Source organism: Trachurus japonicus, chromosome 1, assembly GCF_045865225.1.
Source record: "Trachurus japonicus isolate A0001 chromosome 1, Traja_1.0".
NCBI lineage: Eukaryota > Metazoa > Chordata > Actinopteri > Carangiformes > Carangidae > Trachurus > Trachurus japonicus.
In genome coordinates, this window is record NC_140907.1 from 35,828,649 (window position 1) to 35,848,920 (window position 20,272).

General features: G+C 42.9%; 1 protein-coding gene across 1 annotated transcript; it reads right to left on the reverse strand.

Annotated features, from left to right (window-relative positions):
* Positions 1-1,915: 1,915 nt before the first annotated feature.
* Positions 1,916-18,902, reverse strand: LOC146992429 (B-cell receptor CD22-like). The gene is made up of 12 exons (XM_085790573.1): positions 18,808-18,902; positions 17,257-17,610; positions 16,930-17,132; positions 16,513-16,762; positions 16,090-16,347; positions 4,537-4,797; positions 4,202-4,459; positions 3,857-4,120; positions 2,825-2,906; positions 2,676-2,736; positions 2,101-2,306; positions 1,916-2,019 (listed from the first exon to the last, which is right to left on the reverse strand). The coding sequence occupies exons 1-12, from the start codon at positions 18,878-18,880 to the stop codon at positions 1,953-1,955; spliced, it is 2,337 nt and encodes a 778-aa protein (XP_085646699.1). The 5' UTR covers positions 18,881-18,902; the 3' UTR covers positions 1,916-1,952.
* Positions 18,903-20,272: the final 1,370 nt, after the last annotated feature.

The following is a 20,272-nucleotide window of genomic DNA, read 5'->3' on the forward strand; positions in this document are numbered from 1 at the left end:
TCCATACAACCTGTCGGGGTTTATTTCTCCATAACAACCTCCGAACTATACATTATCCCTTACATATATGGCTCTTAGTTGAGTTGATCATTGTTCAGACTGTAACTGAACTAAGCAAACAGTGTAAATTAGATTTCACTATATGGCCCCAGTAACTCTCTGCTCCAAAGTTAACACCACCAACTGTATAAAAATGTTAACACTGAAACTTTTTAAAATATTGTTAAAATACAGTTAGTTAAAATAGTTTAAATAATGTGTTATCTTAGTTTTCACCTTAGTTAGAAATTGAGTGATCTTAGGTGGTAATTTAGCTAATTTTTGTTTGTGAATAAGGAAGGAATAAGAAAATGTTGTGATTTTCTTTGATACTGTCAAATTGTGAAATTGCCTTGGCTGGGATAAATAGAAAGAAAGAAAGAAAGAAAGAAAGAAAGAAAGAAAGAAAGAAAGAAAGAAAGAAAGAATAATACATTCATTTATTTTTCATTTGCAGTAAAATCTACATTGGAAAGCAACAGCGCTCCAATAGTGTACGTGCTTCAGTGTAAGGAGGTTGTCGGTATTTCATTGGTCTCAGTAGTTTTAGGCGAGAGTGTATTGTTTTTTAATTCAGTGGATTGTGTCTCTGGAGAGAAGTCAAGGTCTTTGGAGAAGAAAAGGCTTTCTCTGGCATTTGATGCTTTGGTCGTGCAGAGGACTGGGTCTGAATGGAGAATTCAACTTCCCCCCAAAAAACCGACAGATTGTGAGAAATGTTTTTGCCTCTTTCACTTCCTTCTCTGTCTTTCCCTTAAGCGGTTTGCCTGCCTCGTGCAGCTTAAGTTTTGTTTGCTCCACATTTATTTGTAGTTAAAAACATGTTGCAATCACTCAGTTTAGGTGGGGCGCTTTCACAATCTCGGAACATTCCCTTTTCTTGAGCCTGCGAATATTCTCATTTGTCCAGGTTAGGGTTATCCCAAGGAAATTTAAATAGAATTGAATTCGATTTAAATTTCCTTGTGATATTCCCTTATCTTGCATGTCCCTCGTCCAGTCTACAAATATATCCATTCCCTTCTTTTCATCATCCTTTGGGACTTATCTGGTTCCTGTTTCATACAGCACCAGCCCCAGAGAGCCGGGTTTACAATCTCTCCACTTATCCACAATTTTCTGTGCCACCTTTAAGTAGCTTTACACATGTTAGACAGATAAGGATGAATGACACAATGCCAGAGTGAGGACAAGATCAAGACTAACCACTCACATTCTATTCCAATGGCCCCAATCAAGTAACCACCCCACATTTATATGAAAAATAACAAACCTTTATTATTATTATTATTATTATTATTATTATTATTATTATTATTATTATTATTATTATTATTATTATTATTATTATTATATAAAAACAACAAACATATCCCTGTGTCCTCATAAAGATTTGATCTTTACCCTATTAGCAGGAATTAAACCATTAAACCATTGAGCTTTCTCAACATTGGGATTTCCCAACATTGAATTTCTTCAGCATCGGGCTTTCCCAGAATTATAATATCCTCATAAAATTTAGGTGACAACCCTTAGTGGTTTTCCATTCAAGTAATGACTTTTACATCTTTTAATTGGTCAAATCAAAACTAGACTAGGACACTAGACTGGATGTGTTTTTATACTTTATATGTGACTTTTCAGTATAGCCTACTAAACAGACAACTAAATAGGTCAATTTCGTCCTTATAGACTCATTTTACTGATCTAATGACATGTTTTACAAACTTAAGCTTCACATTTAAAGCAGAAGTAAGCGATCCGGTCGTTTTGGCTAACTTTTTGTCAGCCGATGGAGTTAGCAGCCCCCGCCCTCGTCATGGATCTATTGGTCCTCGTCCCTACGTCACCACATTCACATTCTGTATTTTTCATTGTTTTATTGATCAAAGTATGAACAACAATCCACAGACTCATGTGTGTTTGTTGACTGTGCTGTACAGTGCAAATTCATCGTTTCCATCTTGTTGTCGTCTTGTTCTGTGAAGAGAAGAATAAAACCTTCACTCTGACAGTTTTTAACCTGATGTGTATTGTTTTCATGTGAGAGGAGCTGCTCACCCTGATGCACTGCTGGTGTTGTTCAGTCTGACAGCAGAATATATAACTCCATTTTCCTCCTCAGTTTCTCTATGGAGATGACCTCTGATGTTGGAGTAGACAACATCTCCCTGGTTCTGCTGAGAGAAGCTAATGCTGGCGTACTGAAGGTCATCCTGCTGTCCTGCTGCCGATGACAGGGAGTCAAACGCTGGACCCACGTTCAGCTGACGGGACAAACACATCTCAGTTATAACAAGACTTTTATTGTGTTGTAATTCCTATTGGCCACCACCAGAGGTCAGAGTATTCACACACTGCTTCATGTTCCTTGACACATTCTGCAGAGTCAATGAATCAACATGTAGTGAGGTTCCACAGTTTAAAGCCACTTTTCTCAGCCTGAGGGATCTACACCATCATCCACAGCTTGAACCATTGTTTGTAAAACACCACCCGGCACCAAGGAGGCAGCCATGAAGAAAGTGGACTAAACAGCTGATACAACAGTTTCCAGGTGAGTTTTAACAGGACAAGTGCAGTCTGACATTCATGTTTCATTTCACACTGGAACTCTTGAACTCTTCCTGTCTCACCTCTGCTCCGTTGTCAGGTCTCTCTCCCGGTTCACGCTGCTGTGTGAACAACTTGTCTCTTCTAGACATGAGGAAAAACAGTCGAATGAATCAACTCCTACATTTAGATGGATCAGTGAAGATGACGATGGAGTCACAGACGTTCTCACCTGATCCACAGGAAGACAGTGAGGAGGACCAGAACCAGGAGAACAACAGTGATTGTTCCAGCAGCTGCTGATTTCCATGAACCTGGAGAATCAGAAGGAAACACCCAGTACGTTTACATGCAGAGCTTAATTGAGCTATGCTCAAAATTCGATTTTGGCGTCTAGTCGGACTTCTGTCCTTGTCTCAATTTACATGCAACTGAGAATCGAATAACTGACGGGGTCCGCCCCCTCAGGCGGCGTCACCTGTTGTTTCAGCGGGTTAATACGCCTCCTGTCCTGTTGACTTTTCTGTCATCTCGTAAAAAACTGAATATAAACAACTTAGTAAGCTTAATAATAAATTCTCAACTGCAGTTCCCGACCAGACGCGCCAGTCTGGGCTTCCTTTCTTTCTCTCTCTCTCACTCTCTCTTAATAAAACACTCTTGCTGGTTGCGCTGTGTGAAATGCATTGAATCTGCGCTGACGTTGGGTTTTTTCTTTACTTTGCCAGGTTTGGCCAGCTTCACTGCTCCACTTTGTGCTGTCTCTACTGTTGTGGAGCATGCACATATGCATTGTCCAGCTTCAGTCCGACTAAGGTGTATACATGACGGAGAAAATCGAATTCCAATCGCATTGTCTGGGTGTCTTAATCAGAGTTGGAGAACTCCGACTTCAGTCGGACTAAAGGTGCGGCCACACTATCGCCGACCAATTTGCGGAGCATCATGTCGCACTCATTGATAATACGTTGGGTTGCGCCGTAGTGTAGGCCTACCCCAGCATGCTTTGCGCGGCGACGGCGACTCCCGACGGCGCCACCCAATGTATTCTCAATGGGAGCAACGCAACGCTCCACGAATTGGTCAGAGATAGTGTGGCCACACCTTAAGGCATTTACATACACTTCAGTTGTCCAGTTATAGTCGGATTAAGGCAATAATTATTTTTTTTCAAGTGTCATGTAAACGTACTGACTGACAACTGATGAGATAGTTAAAGGACGACTGAGTCAACAGAGGATTAACACACATTTAGCCTACTCACCTGACACAACAACAGTCAGATTTAAGGTGGACTTCTGACGTCCTCTTGTGTTCTGGGCTTCACAGGAATAATTCCCACTGTGTTTAGGTCTGAGGTCAGTGATGGTGAAGATCTGTCCTGAAGCTTTTGATGAGTCTTCATCCTCCTTGTACCAGGTGAGTTTAGCTGCTGGGTTAGCATCACTGCTACAGGTCAGAGTCACTGAACTGCCCTCCACTATCTCAGCAGAGGGACTCACTGACACAGAGGGAAGCTTTGGAGCATCTGGAGGAGGGAACATGAAGATGAAACATGAATAATGTCATTGATGACTTTGATGAATTTCAACACGTGGTTTGTACTTACACAAGACATCTACAAAGAGAAATGTAGAGTTGATCTTTCCATATTGATTCTCAGACTTGCAGTGGTAGGTCCCTCTGTCCTCAGAGCTGATGGAGGAGAAATGATGAACTCCTGCTCTTTGAAGAAGAGTTTGTTTCTCCTTGTACCAGGTGTAATTAGCTGCTGGGTTAGCATCACTGCTACAGATCAGAGTCACTGAACTGCCCTCCACTATCTGAGCAGAGGAACTCACTGACACAGAGGGAAACTTTGGAGCATCTGGAGGAGGAAACATGAAGATGCAATATTAAAACTGTTATGTACAACTTAAATCTCAAGGTGTGTCTTCTACTTACACAGGACGTCTATAATCAGAGACGTAGAGTCGATCCGTCCATATTTATTCTCAGACCTGCAGTGGTAGGTCCCTCTGTCCTCAGAGCTGATGGAGGAGAAATGATTAACTCCTTCTGCTCCTTGAGAAAGAGTTTGATTCTCCTTGTACCAGGTGAGTTTAGCTGCTGGGTTAGCATCACTGCTACAGGTCAGAGTCACTGAACTGCCCTCCACTATCTCAGCAGAGGGACTCACTGACACAGAGGGAAACTTTGGAGCATCTGGAACAACAAACATCAACAACACAGTTTAACCAGAGAGCTATGTTGTATTTAAATGAGAAACAGTTCATAGTTTTGTGTTTGGGAGCATAAGAAATTTTGTTGTCTGCAAAACATTGTTCTGGTCAATATTCAGCTTCACATGAATTAAAAAATTTAAAATAAACTCTCACATTTGACATCAACAGAGAAACGTGCTGATATAGATCCCATCTCATTCCAAGCCTCACACTCATACTGTCCAGAGTCAGATGGCTGGATGGAGCTGAAGACAAACTGTGGTTGGTCACTGAGACGTTTCCAGTCCTTCACCCTGTACCAGATGTAATTAGCTGCTGGGTTAGCATCACTGCGACATGTCAGAGTCACTGAACTGCCCTCCACTATCTCAGCAGAGGGACTCACTGACACAGAGGGAAGCTTTGGAGCATCTGGAGGAGGAAACATGAGGAGAAGTCAACTTTAACTGTCTTTTCACAGTAGGAGTGAATATGATGTAGTTGATTTATACAGATGTGGCAAAGTGAAGAGGCCAGGGCACATGATCAATTGGAGGCATAGTGACAGGAACCTCAACTGTCACACAGAGGTTGATCCAGTATGAGACATAGGGTTTTAGTTTGACATTGTATTAGTGAAACTGTGGAGAACTCACACACTGGAGGAGAGTGGTGATCCTCACATCCTTTAAGAGCACAGGAATATCTGTTGGTATCATTAACAGAGACTCTAATGGAAAATGTTTCCTCCTTCATCTTCTGTTTGTTCTTGTACCAGACAAATGAACGACGATCAGCTGCTTTAAAACTGCTGTGACACGTCAGCTCTACCAAGTTTGATGGTCTTTTCACCAGCACCTGGAGGTCTGGATCTGTGAAGAAAGAGAACGCAGAGACAAATAAAGATTCTCAGTCGTCAATGACTTGAGCCAAACTGATAAATATTCCAGTGAAAACGTTACCTCTGACAGTCAAAGTCACTCCAGGTCGCCCTGTGAATTTCCCATCTTTATTTGTTGTAATTCTGAACCTGTAAACAGTTGAGTCGCTCTCTCTCAGGTCTCTGATTCTCAGTGTGCAGCGTTTCCTCTCATTACAGTGATTCTCCACACGACCTCTGTAGTCTGAGTCTGTTGTCAGATCCACAGCAACGTCATTAACCCACTTAGTGAACCAGAATCTTTTCTGAACTCTAGTAGAATAGCCATTTATCCACTCTGGGTAACTGTATGTGCAGCTCATTTGCACTGTTGATCCTTTAGAGGCACAGATGTGAGTGTCAGCGTAAGCCACTCCCCAGTGACTCTGACCCTGTATCACTGTAACACAGAGCACAGCAGAAACCACAGTCAGACTCAGAACAACACTGAAGTTTTATGGAGCTAATTCAACATGTAAACCTGCTACATGACTAAAACACATTTACTAAACTTCTTGGCTCCAACATGTCTCACTGCAAGTTTAAGACAAACATGTCTGTGATATTGTTCTATATTGTTATTTATATGTCACTGAAGAAAAGTAATGTTTTTCTCCTGTGGTCTCTTCCTTTTTATTCACATTCAAACTCACAATGTGAACAACGTTGTTGCATGTATTCACACTTTGCTGCGACTGTATGTGATAGATGTGTAGATAATTTCATTTCATTTCTCAGGAGAGTCTGGCCTCATGCCCGCTGTAAGCGTTTGGCCTGAAACCCTCAGAAGGCCGAGCCAATCAGCGTCGCCGCTGTGATTGACACAGCCCCCTGGCCAATCAGGGACCGACTGGTGCAAAGCCCCGTTACTACACCAACTTGCTGATTGGCTGAATGGGGTTGTCTGTCAACGCTACTACTCCCGCCCTGCTCCCGCCCAGTCCAAACACTTACAGCCTGGTCGCACTGGACGCGGAACCGAAGCACAGCGCCCTGGAGCGGAGGCAGTTTCAGATAGGTAATCAGCAGACTTGGCGTGCTCAACTCCACGTATGAACAAGTAAATCGGGTGCCAGTCCGAAAAAATCAAAGTACAGAAAAAGGTTGTGACAGCACTCACTTTCAGTTAAACACTTTTTAATTCATTGAAACTGCTCGGCAGCAAGAAACGGACGCGTTTCGGCAATCAGCCGTCCTCAGCGAGTTTCAGATAGGCGCACATGTTAACCGGTCTGCCTGGTCGCACATCTCACGCTGTGGAGCGCTGTGGAGCGCAGTGCGCGCGCCTGCAGCGCTTCAGATCGGTTTGTTTCTATTTTTCACGCGAGCGCCGAGAGCGCTGTCTGTCAAGCTGGATAGACCAGATCGTACCAGACAGGAAGTCGGGCACAGAAAAGGCGAGAGAATCCGGTCAATTTTCAAAATAAAATGATAATTAATTAAGGAGGCCCTGGGAGGGGTGCTGGAAAGTGCCCCAACTGGGGACTCCATCGTTTTGTTGGGGGACTTCAACGCTCACGTGGGCAGCGACAGTGTTACCTGGAGAGGTGTGATTGGGAGGAACGGCCTCCCCGATCTGAACCCGAGCGGTGTTTTGTTATTGGACTTCTGTGCTAGCCACAGTCTGTCCATAACGAACACCATGTTCGAGTATAAGGGTGTCCATCAGTGCACGTGGCACCAGGACACCCTAGGACGGAGGTCAATGATCGACTTTGTAGTCGTGTCATCTGACCTCCGGCCGTACGTCTTGGACACTCGGGTGAAGAGAGGGGCTGAGCTGTCAACTGATCACCACTTGGTGGTGAGTTGGATCCGCTGGCAGGGGAGGAAGCTGGTCAGACCTGGAAGACCCAAGCGTATCATGAGGGTCTGCTGGGAATGTCTGGCAGAATCCCCTGTCAGGGAGGTCTTCAACTCCCACCTCCGGGAGAGCTTTGACCGGATTCCGAGGGAGGCCGGAGACATTGAGTCCGAATGGACCATGTTCTCCACTTCCATTGTTGACGCGGCCGTCCGGAGCTGTGGCCGTAAGGTCTCCGGTTCCTGTCGCGGCGGCAATCCCCGAACCCGGTGGTGGACACCGGAAGTAAGGGATGCCGTCAAGCTGAAGAAGGAGTCCTACCGAGCCTGGCTAGCTCGGGGGACCCCCGAGGCAGCTGACGGGTACCGGCAGGCCAAGCGGACGGCAGCCCGGGCGGTCGCGGAAGCAAAAACTCGGGTCTGGGAAAAGTTCGGGGAGGCCATGGAGGAGGACTACCGGTCGGCCTCGAGGAAATTCTGGCAAACCATCCGGCGCCTCAGGAGGGGGAAGCAGTTCTCCCCCAACACTGTTTACAGTGGAGGAGGGGAGCTGTTGACCTCAACTGGGGATATCGTCGGGCGGTGGAAGGAGTACTTCGAGGATCTCCTCAATCCCACTGACACGCCTTCCGTCGAGGAAGCAGAGGCTGAGGATTCAGAGGTTGATTCATTCATCACCCAAGCTGAAGTCACTGAGGTAGTCCGGAAGCTCCTCAGTGGCAAGGCACCGGGGGTGGATGAGATCCGCCCTGAGTACCTTAAGTCTCTGGATGTTGCGGGGCTGTCGTGGCTGACACGCCTCTGCAGCATCGCGTGGCAGTCGGGGACAGTGCCTCTGGACTGGCAGACCGGGGTGGTGGTCCCTCTCTTTAAAAAGGGGGACCGGAGGGTGTGTTCCAACTACCGGGGGATTACACTCCTCAGCCTCCCGGGGAAAGTCTATTCCAGGGTGCTGGAGAGGAGAATTCGGCCGATAGTCGAACCTCGGATTCAGGAGGAACAATGCGGTTTTCGCCCTGGCCGTGGAACGCTGGACCAGCTCTACACCCTCCGCAGGGTGCTCGAGGGCGCATGGGAGTTTGCCCAACCAGTCCACATGTGTTTTGTGGACTTGGAGAAAGCTTTCGACCGTGTCCCACGTGGCATCCTGTGGGAGGTGCTCCAAGAGTATGGGGTCGGAGGCCCTCTGCTGAGGGCTGTACGGTCCCTGTATGACCGGAGCAGGAGCTTGGTTCGCATTGCCGGCAGTAAGTCAGACCTGTTCCCGGTGCGTGTTGGACTCCGGCAGGGCTGCCCTTTGTCACCGGTTCTGTTCATTATTTTTATGGACAGAATTTCTAGGCGCAGCCAAGTGCCGGAGGGGGTACGGTTCGGGAGCCACTTGATTTCATCTCTGCTTTTTGCAGATGATGTGGTCTTGTTGGCTCCCTCGAGCCAGGACCTTCAGCATGCACTGGGGCGGTTTGCAGCCGAGTGTGAAGCAGCTGGGATGAGAATCAGCACCTCTAAGTCCGAGGCCATGGTTCTCGACCGGAAAAAGGTGGCTTGCACCCTCCAGGTCGGGGGAGAGTTCCTGCCTCAGGTGGAGGAGTTCAAGTATCTTGGGGTCTTGTTCACGAGTGGGGGGAGAACGGAGCGCGAGATCAACAGGCGGATCGGTGCGGCGGCCGCAGTAATGCGGTCATTGTATCGGTCCGTCGTGGTGAAGAAGGAGCTGAGCCGAAAGGCAAAGCTCTCGATTTACCGGTCGATCTACGTTCCCACCCTCACCTATGGTCATGAACTCTGGGTCATGACCGAAAGAACTGGATCCCGGATACAAGCGGCCGAAATGAGTTTCCTCCGCAGGGTGGCGGGGCGCTCCCTTAGAGATAGGGTGAGGAGCTCTGTCACCCGGGAGGAGCTCGGAGTAGAGCCGCTGCTCCTCCACATCGAGAGGAGCCAGCTGAGGTGGCTCGGGCACCTGTATAGGATGCCCCCTGGACGCCTCCCTCGTGAGGTGTTCCGGGCATGTCCCACCGGGAGGAGGCCCCGGGGAAGACCCAGGACACGCTGGAGTGACTATGTCACTCGGCTGGCCTGGGAACGCCTTGGGGTCCCCCCGGAAGAGCTGGAGGAAGTGTCCGGGGAGAGGGAAGTCTGGGGATCCCTGCTCCGACTGCTGCCCCCGCGACCCGGACTTGGATAATGCGGCGGACAATGGATGGATGGATGGATGGATGGGTTAATTAAGTTGTTGCTTGTCCATCTAGAGCCTAAATATTTGTCAGTTGCGTCTGCACACGAGACACACACACACACACACACACACACACATGTCGAAAATGACATGTGCCTGTATGTGCACCTCACGCAGCTGCACACAGCTTCCATGTGCAGTGCAACCAAGGGGTTACAGGGGGAATGAGGCCAGACTCTCCCGAGAAATGAAATGAAATGCATTTCCGCGAGAGGCTGGTTTACGAGGCTAAATGTGAACTATACAAGGAGCGGAAACATCACACTGAAACCACCAAGTAACAGAATTAACTGACATTCAGTTCCTTATTTTCAGCCTTAGCTGTTCTCTTCTTCTTTTAAACTGAATGTACAGACATTTGTAGATAAAGTCTACAGTCACTGAATCCTTCAGATGAACCACATACAGCTTCATTCATAAAGTTAATTGAAACAGCACCAGCCTCACTGTGTAATAACACAGATACACAACAAAGACTCACATGTGTTTGAATGATTTCTATTGTATGAGATCAAATCAACCATAAACATATAAAGGAGAATAATTAGTTATTTATTTATGGACTCAAACCTGTTTTGTCTTGGTCTGACTGTGTTAACTAAATGTCCTACAAAGTAAATGTAGATGTACAGTACCTGGTACAGTGAGAAGAAGGACGATGACAAATCCACTTGATGCTGCTGTTAAACTCATCACTGCTCCTCTCATCTCTCTGTGTGACTTCAGACACAATAAAACACATCAGCTGCTCAACAGTATATGAAAGAAACATCAATCTGATCAAAAACCAGTTCTAGTCTGACAATAGAGGAGGGTGATGATCGCCTGTGCTTAGAGGACAGAAGTCAAGTTGTTAAAAGAAGACAAATAACTTCCTCTTTACATCATGAATATTTATGAGGTCAGTACAAGTCTCATGTACAGTCATGTTGTTGTCTTACAAACTACTGAGGAAGTCTTGAGAGACACATGGGAACTGAAGAAATAATTAAAAACAAGTGTAAGCGCCATTTATTATTGTTTGTCAGTTGCGCTGATTTATATTGACTCGTAACACGTTTTGAATGTGCCTTGAGTTTTGAGCCGTCTGTGTTGATGTTTGGGCTTGTGCGGCTTCCGTAGCGAGAGCAGGAAGTGACGCATTGTAAAGAACGTGTAAAAGTGTTGAATAAATGAGTGATGGTGGAGCAACACAGTCGTTTTACCGTGAGGTACGCGACGCAGCTCGACAAGTATAAACCGTCTCCTGTCATCTCTCATGAGTGGTTGACAGAATAAGAAATGAAGAACAAAGAAGAGAACGTAAAATAGCCACTACAACAAGTTTTAATCTTTCTAATGTTCAGCAAGTCTCTATTTATCTCCCTTGCACATTTCCCTTTGGAGCATCCTGGCAGAAGAATTTCCTTTGGGATGAATAAAGTTTTTTCGTCCGTCCGTCCGTCCGTCTGTCCACAGGTGAAATACAAACGTTTTGCAGTTGAAAAAACTAGACAAGTCACGTTTGTCACTCACTAGCTACTGGGCTAACACCTAACTCACTATAACAAAAGCTAACAGCAGATTGTTCTGTTGTGAATAAATATCATTAAATGTGTAACATCATCCTGTAACCATTGAAAGCATAAAAAAGTCAGTTTTTAAACTTTGCACTCATAAATGGTGATGTGTTTGTTATCGTGACTACAGTAAGCTAATGTTAGCTGGACAGATGACTTAACCTTGGTAGCAGTGGGTTAGCCATGTGCAACGTGTTAACTAGGATACTTAATCTAACTACTTAGTTGAACCATTGGCAACCTATAAACCAATTCACTGTCAGACATTGACATGTTAAGGAAACTGACATTCACACAGGTTCAACCATTTTATGTTTTTCCCTCACTAGCTGCTTCTAGCTAATAGGATATTTGCTAACATCAGTGTAGCAAACAGTAAGAGCAGATTAGCACAGACTAAAATGTATTTATAACCAAAGGAAAGACATGTATTTAATAAGTTGCAAACATACAATATATTGACCCTTTGCATAAAGTACAGGAGAAAATTAAAACTCACCTGGCAGAAAAACTTACTTTTAAGCTGCTCATTATGAAGATAAATGGTTTTTAAATCCAGTTGTTGACTGTCATTATTGTCCACGTATCGTCAATGGTGTCTGACCGTCTCCAACCTGTAGGGGTCTTCAAACTCCCACCAAATGCATCTGTTTTATTAATTTATTCAATTTAAAATCTAATTTACAAAAATTAAATGTGGTTTCGTTGTTGTCCTTTTTACTTACAGATGAAAATTTGCTGGCTGTGTCTGGGGGCTAAGATAGCTGCTTATTACGACATCATGTTAAAGACAGTGTGACAACGGGGGGGGGGGGGGGGGGGGGGGGGAGATTCAGTGTCACTGAATATACAAATAAAACCATCTGACTAGATTTTTCTTTTGGGTCAGAACTCACCTACTTGGCTTTCTATAGTGTAGCCAGTCTGGCCTGACACAACATGCTGCTAAGCCCTGTGTGCTGTTTTATTTATTTAGGAAATACAGACCATGATCATCTCGCCAGCCGGGATGGGTATTCATTTGTGTAACACACAGTAATATTAGTGTAGCAGCTTCACAAGGTCTGGTTTAAAATATTGCACACCTCTTCTCAGAAAGGCATCTAGGTGACTGAGTGTCACATTTAAAACTAAGTCTTCTATTAATGCATAAAAAAAATATCTCAGCCCAAATTTATAATTACAGCTACAATGTTACTTTAACAATTGAACTTATGCACACTACTGACATTTTATACTTTTTATGAATCCATGTGAAATATATAGTCCATGACTATAAACAAAAAGCTAAATTCTTAACACTAAATGCATTTATAGAGTAAATTAATAAACAGGGAGCTCACATACCTGTAACACGCCATAACATCAGTACAGCAGCTTCACAAGGTCTGGTTTCTAACATCCACACCTTCACAGAGAACGGGGGAGAACAATGACGCACAAGAAAACATAGCTACTCATGCTCATATAGCCTAGCTTGACGACGTTAGGTTAGCTAGTTCAACAAAAGTGCTATACTCGATTTAAAAAAGATATCACACGAAAATAATATTCTTACTGTGATGGAATTAAACCTGTGACCTGTACAAAGTAATATTTGCAACTCTCAGTAGCAATTTTATTACATTTAACACAGCAACAACAGGAGTAGTTACAAAGTCTTACTTCTGCTCTGGAAGACGTCGAGCCGACTGATGGAAATGACTGCGAAATAACAGGAAGTGGAACGTCAACAGATTATCAGGCACCAAAATAAAATACCATTGTTGAGATTATCCCCTCGCCAAAATAAGAATTCACACAGAAACAGATATTTATGAGAAAGCTATTCATAACCGGGGAAAAAGTGGAGTTTTCATGAAATATGAATCTATGACATTAAAAACATGGGCTACACTATTAGCAAAGAGCTTGAGAAGGACGATGCTAACATGGCTAAGGAGGAGAGTTTGTTTTTTGTTTTTTAAAGGAGTAAGACCAGAAAGAAGACAATAACAGGTAGATGTTATTCACCCATCATGGGGTATCGTATCCTGTATCTCTATATTCTTGTCTTCAAGCTGTTGTGTTTGTACAATGAGAAGTAGTTGACATCACACTGCCTGTTTTTAAGTCTCATTTTCATCTCATTCTTTCCCTGGCCTTCACAGTCTCTTCACAATGTGATAGTGGGTTGCTCTGTGGCCTGAATTTTTTTTCAGGCTTATTATTGTACAGCACTTTTTTAAATGTGCTTTATAAATAAATGTGTATTGTATCAGTTGGTTTTGGCAACATTGGACTATCGTGTTGAGTTGTTCACCATCAAATCACTCACACAACACAAACTGTTTGACTGTGTTTTATTCAGATATTTATCCACGTAATGTACATACATTATATGATCCACTGTAGCCTGCTGTTGTATTTACAGTTTGGCATACAGAATATTCTTCCTGTGTTTTAACTGAAGTCACTCCCCTCCCCCTTCCCCTTCAGGCTGCACTTGAAAATAATAATTTTGTTCTTAATTTGCTCGCTTGGTTAAATAAAGGTTAAATAAAAATAAAAAATAAATAAAGATACATGTTTAAAGCAAATAGGTCTACACATGACTGGATGAAAGTACTGTAGGAGTAAGTGAGAAAATATGTTTTCCTTCATGTACAACCTTTTAAAACAATAAGAAAGCAAACAATTTACATTCCCTACATAAACCACTGTTGTTTATGTGTCTGTATTTTTCCTTGTTTTATTGATCAAAGTATGAACGACAATCCACAGATTCATGTGTGTTTGTTGACTGTGCTGTACAGTGCAAATTCATCGTTTCCATCTTGTTGTCGTCTTGTTCTGTGAAGAGAAGAATAAAACCTTCACTCTGACAGTTTTTAACCTGATGTGTATTGTTTTCATGTGAGAGGAGCTGCTCACCCTGATGCACTGCTGGTGTTGTTCAGTCTGACAACAGAATATATAACTCCATTTTCCTCCTCAGTTTCTCTATGGAGATGACCTCTGATGTTGGAGTAGACAACATCTCCCTGGTTCTGCTGAGGGAAGCTGATGCTGGCGTACTGAAGGTCATCCTGCTGGCCTGCTGCAGAAGATGACGGGGAGTCAAACGCTGGACCCACGTTCACCTGACGGGACAAACACATCTCAGTTATAACAAGACTTTTATTGTGTTGTAATTCCTATTGTCCACCACCAGAGGTCAGAGTATTCACACACTGCTTCATGTTCCTTGACACATTCTGCAGAGTCAATGAATCAACATGTAGTGATGTTCCACAGTTTAAAGACACTTTTCTCAGCCTGAGGGATCTACACCATCATCCACAGCTTGAACCATTGTTTGTAAAACACCACCCAGCACCAAGAAGGCAGCCATGAAGAAAGTGGACTAAACAGCTGATACAACAGTTTCCAGGTGAGTTTTAACAGGACAAGTGCAGTCTGACATTCATGCTTCATTTCACACTGGAAGACTTGAACTCTTCCTGTCTCACCTCTGCTCCGTTGTCAGGTCTCTCTCCTGGCTCACGCTGCTGTGGGAACAACTTGTCTCTTCTAGACATGAGGAAAAACAGTCGAATGAATCAACTCCTACATTTAGATGGATCAGTGAAGATGACGATGGAGTCACAGACGTTCTCACCTGATACACAGGAAGACAGTGAGGAGGACCAGAACCAGGAGAACAACAGTGATTGTTCCAGCAGCTGCTGATTTCCATGAACCTGCAGGATCTTCATCATCATCTTTATTCACATATATAGAAAAGGTATAAAATCATTAAAATATTTGTGATTTCATATGTGAAATGGGACACCCTGAGAAGCTCAAGAGCTTTTAAAAGGGGCCCAGACATAAAAAATGACAAGAAGACATACACAAGAAGAAGACATACAAATATACATAGACATACACATAGCTACATAATACATTTAACATGAAATGAACCCAAAATATATTACACTCACACTCCAATACTCACATTCTCACACCACAGGGCAATCTACATTTTCACTCTCACACACTCACATACCCATAACCCCCCCCCCCCCCCCCCCCCCAAAAAAAAAAGGTAGAGAGAGAGAGAGAGAGAAAAAAAAAGGGAACTCCTAATCCTAACAAATCTAACAAGTACCAAATAGCCTGGTCAGCAACAGTCACAAATCATAATTGTAAACATGAAAGAAAAATAAAAATACAACACAATCATGCATATTTCAGCAGCAGTTGCCCCTTCAATCTCTTTTTAAAAACAAGTGCAGTTGAAGATGTTTGTAGGTCTTTGTCAAGATCATTCCATAACTGCTAACCTTTACAAACTATACTGAAACTACTACATTTGAGTTTCCGTTTTCAGAAGGAAACACTGACAACTGATGAGGGAGTTACAGGACGACTGAGTCAACAGAGGATTAACACACATTTACTCACCTGAAACAACAACAGTCAGATTTAAGGTGGACTTCTGACGTCCTATTTTGTTCTGGGCTTCACAGGAATAATTCCCACTGTGTTCAGGTCTGAAGTCAGTGATGGTGAAGATCTGTCCTGAAGCTTTTGGTGAGTCTTCATCCTCCTTGTACCAGGTGTAATTAGCTGCTGGGTTAGCATCACTGCTACAGGTCAGAGTCACTGAACTGCCCTCCACTATCTCAGCAGAGGGACTCACTGACACAGAGGGAAGCTTTGGAGGGTCTGGAGGAGGAAACATGAAGATGAAACATGAATAATGTCATTGATGACTTTGATGAATTTCAACACATGGTTTGTACTTACACAAGACATCTACAAAGAGAAATGTAGAGTTGATCTTTCCATATTGATTCTCAGACTTGCAGTGGTAGGTCCCTCTGTCCTCAGAGCTGATGGAGGAGAAATGATGAACTCCTGCTCTTTGAAGAAGAGTTTGTTTCTCCTTGTACCAGGTGAGTTTAGCTGCTGGGTTAGCATCACTGCTACAGGTCAGAGTCACTGAACTGCCCTCCACTATCTCAGCAGAGGGACTCACTGACACAGAGGGAAGCTTTGGAGCATCTGGGACAACAAACACCAACAACACAGTTTAACTGCAGAGCTACATGTTGTAGTTAAATGAGAAACAATTCATAGTTTTGTTTGGCAGCATAAGAAATGATGTGTCTGGAAAACGTTGTTCTGGTTACTATTCAGCTTCATATAGGTTTTAAAATAAACTCTCACATTTGACATCAATAGAGAAACGTGTTGATTTCTTTCCCATCTTATTCTCAGCTCCACAATAATACTCTCCAGAGTCAGAGGGCTGGATGGAGCTGAAGACCAATTGTGGTTGGTCACTGAGTTTCCATGTTTCCTTCACCCTGTACCAGGTGTAATTAGCTGCTGGGTTAGCATCACTGCTACAGGTCAGATTGACTGAACTGTCCTCCACTATCTCAGCAGAGGGACTCACTGACACAGAGGGAAGCTTTGGAGCATCTGGAGGAGGAAACACGAGGAGAAGTCAACTTCAACTGTCTTTTCACAGTAGAAGTGAATATTATGTAGTTGGTAGTTAATACAGAGGTTGATCCAGTATGAGACATAAGGTTTTAGTTTGACATTGTATTAGTGAAACTGTGGAGTAAACTCACACACTGGAGGAGAGCGGTGATCCTCACATCCTTTAAGAGCACAGGAATATCTGTTGGTATCATTAACAGAGACTCTGATGGAAAATGTTTTCCGAATCTTCAGTTCGTTCTTGTACCAGACAAATGAAGGACGATCAGCTGCTTTACAACTGCTGTGACACTTGAGCACTACCTGGTCTGATGATCTTTCCACCAGCACCTGGAGGTCTGGACATGTGAAGAAAGAACAGACATGAACTAAACTAGAAAAGTACAAACACAGAGACAAATAAAGATTCTCAGTCGTCAATGACTTGAATCAACCTGATGAATATTCCAGTGAAAACGTTACCTGTGACAGACAAAGTCACTCCAGGATCCCCTGTGTATCCTCCATTGTTAGTTATAAATCTGAACCTGTAATCAGCTGAGTCGCTCTCTCTCAGGTCTCTGATTGTCAGAGTGCAGCTCTGTTTCTTCTCATCACAGTGATTCTCCACACGACCTGTGTAGTCTGAGTCTATTGTCAGATCCACACCATCATAATACCCGTTACTGAACCAGTATGTTTTCTGAACTCTAGTAGAATAGCGATTTATCATTGATGGGTAACTGTATGTGCAGCTCATTTCCACTGTTGATCCTTTAGAGGCACAGATGTGAGTGTCAGTGTAAGACACTCCCCAGTCACTCCGACCCTGTATCACTGTAACACAGAGCACAGCAGAAACCACAGTCAGACTCAGAACAATTCAACATGTAAACCTGCTACATGACTAAAACACATTTACTAAACTACTTGGCTCCAACACGTCTCACTGCAAGTTTAAGACAAACATGTCTGTGATATTGTTCTATATTGTTATTTACATGTCACTAGGGCTTTGACATCGAACTTCAGTATTCGAATATTAAAAATAAAGTGATAATCGAACGAATATTAGGGCAGCTCTAAATATTCAAACCTGTAATAAGCATTATTTTTGGTAAATGTGTTTGACTGAAAATGTAATTTTCAATCCAGATTCAAGGCATTTTTCAGCCTGTTGAAGTTGTAAAAACGCGAGCTCATGAGCATTGATCACCTGGGGCTTCTGTACTTATGACGTTATCACGTCGTTAGCACCTGACGCCTGTTCACACTTCTACACTGATAAACAATGGCGGAGCAAAAGGCTGCGAGTGCGACCATAGATAGGCTCTATACAAACCACAGAGGGAGAAGTTGAAATATACACAGTGTTTCCTCTACATTAATTTAGGAGTGGTGGGCCGTTTTTTTTTTTTAAAAATTGTTGCAAACAACCGCTGCATGTCTTCCGTTCATTCATCTCTTATTGGCATTCACACACACACACGCACACACACACACACACACACACACACACACACACACACACACACACACACACACACACACACACACACACACACACACACACACACACACACACACACAGAAGAGTGCATGCATGACAACATGTGTAGATAACCACAGGTTGCGGTCAGTGTGAACTATACAACGAGCGGAAACGTCACACTGAAACCACCAAGTAACACAATTAACTGACATTAGTTCCTTATTTTGAGCCTTGTAGCTGTTCTCTTAAACTGAATACAGACATTTGTAGATCAACTCTACAGATACTGAATCCTTCAGATGAACCACATACAGCTTCATTCATACAGTTAATTGAAACAGCACCAGCCTCACTGTGTAATAACACAGATACACAACAAAGACTCACATGTGTTTGAATGATTTGTATTATATGAGATCAAATCAACCATTAAACATATAAAGGAGAATAATGAGTTATTTATTTATGGACTCACACATGTTTTGTTTTGGTCTGAGTGTGTTAACTAAATGTTCTACAAAGTAAATGTAGATGTACAGTACCTGGTACAGTGAGAAGAAGGACAAGGACAAATCCACTTGATGCTGCTGTTAAACTCATCACTGCTCCTCTCATCTCTCTGTGTGACGTCAGACACAATAAAACCAATAAAACACATCAGCTGCTGAACAGTGTATGAAAGAAAAATCAATCTGATCAAAAACCAGTTCTAGTCTGTCAAGAGAGGAGGGTGATGAGCGTCTGTGCTCAGAGGACAGAAGTCAAGCTGTTAAAAGAAGACAAATAACTTCCTCTTTACATCATGAATATTCATGAGATCAAGTGTGAACTACAGTCATGTTGTCTTCTTATGAACTACAGAGGAAGTCCTGAGAGGCACACTTTCTATGAAGCCCATTCTTATAACGCATTATGATGCGATCATAATACGGTTATAATGATTTATGATTGGTGTTATAATTACTTATACATGTTCATGATGTGTTATAATAACAATTCTAAACAGATTATAATGTTTTTTTTTTAAATAATGTTTTATAAGGGTTCAAGCATCATAATGTATCATAAAGTATTATAACTAAACTCTCAATCACTATTATCATACTTTATAACTTGATTATAATTTATTAGTGTTAAGTGTTATGTCAAATAATGGCTGTATGAGAGGGTATAGTGCTTAAACAGTGGTTATAAACCATTATAAGCAGTCATTGGATGCCTTAAGTAAAGTGAGGACACTGGTGGGTTATAGAAAGTCATAATACATTATTAGCTAATTATAAATCAATACAAGTGGTCATACTTTGCCTAAGGTCCATGTCCCTCTGGCACCCTCTAGAGGGCACTTCTATAGCCACTGTGCAGAGAAACAGACAACCCATTGTTTAAAATGAAATATTTTTATTTTTGACAACTTGTAAAAAACATCCTCAAAGACCTCAAAGGTCAACAAGAAAACAGAAAATTATGCCAAAGTGCATGGTCAAAAACAGAGCAAATTTTGTATGTCCTCAGTGAACAAAACACTGAGATGACATCTGTTTAAAGATGACGCCTCACTTTGTAGATAGCGCGGATGCAGACCTTTCAGAGGAAAGGAAAACATATGTAAATTGGTATGGGGCTATCATGTCAAAATATAACATTTACACATTGTTTATAGAGCAACATTAGGATACATTGGGATTAACATTAAAAATAGTCATTTGAAAGACACTTTTATCCAAAGCGACTTTAAAGAGCATTCAACTAGATAGTAGACTCTCAGAAAGAGATACATTATATTGAATGCTGTTGCTTTCCACTATTCTACATTTTAACTTTAAATGTTTAATTTACACAAACAGTTCATACTTTTCTCATGGATGAGGCCATTTTTGTTAGTGTCCTGCAACTCCATCATCCATCAGGTCCAGTTGCCTCAACCGCAGGCCCTGGGAAAGCCTAAAAAGAAAGAACATAAACAAAAGGAAGTACAATTGGTGAGTAATATTAGGCCAGGTGGCC

Excerpts from the sequence above, each read along its gene's own strand:
- LOC146992429 (XM_085790573.1), bottom strand. The coding sequence starts at position 18,880 with ATGAGAGGAGCAGTGATGAGTTTAACAGCAGCATCAAGTGGATTTGTC. Across the intron at positions 16,348-16,512 it reads TTTCTCTATTGATGTCAAAT|ATGCTCCAAAGCTTCCCTCT; the intron begins GTGAGAGTTTAT and ends TTGTTGTCCCAG. Across the intron at positions 2,307-2,675 it reads GACCTGACAACGGAGCAGAG|CTGAACGTGGGTCCAGCGTT; the intron begins GTGAGACAGGAA and ends TTGTCCCGTCAG.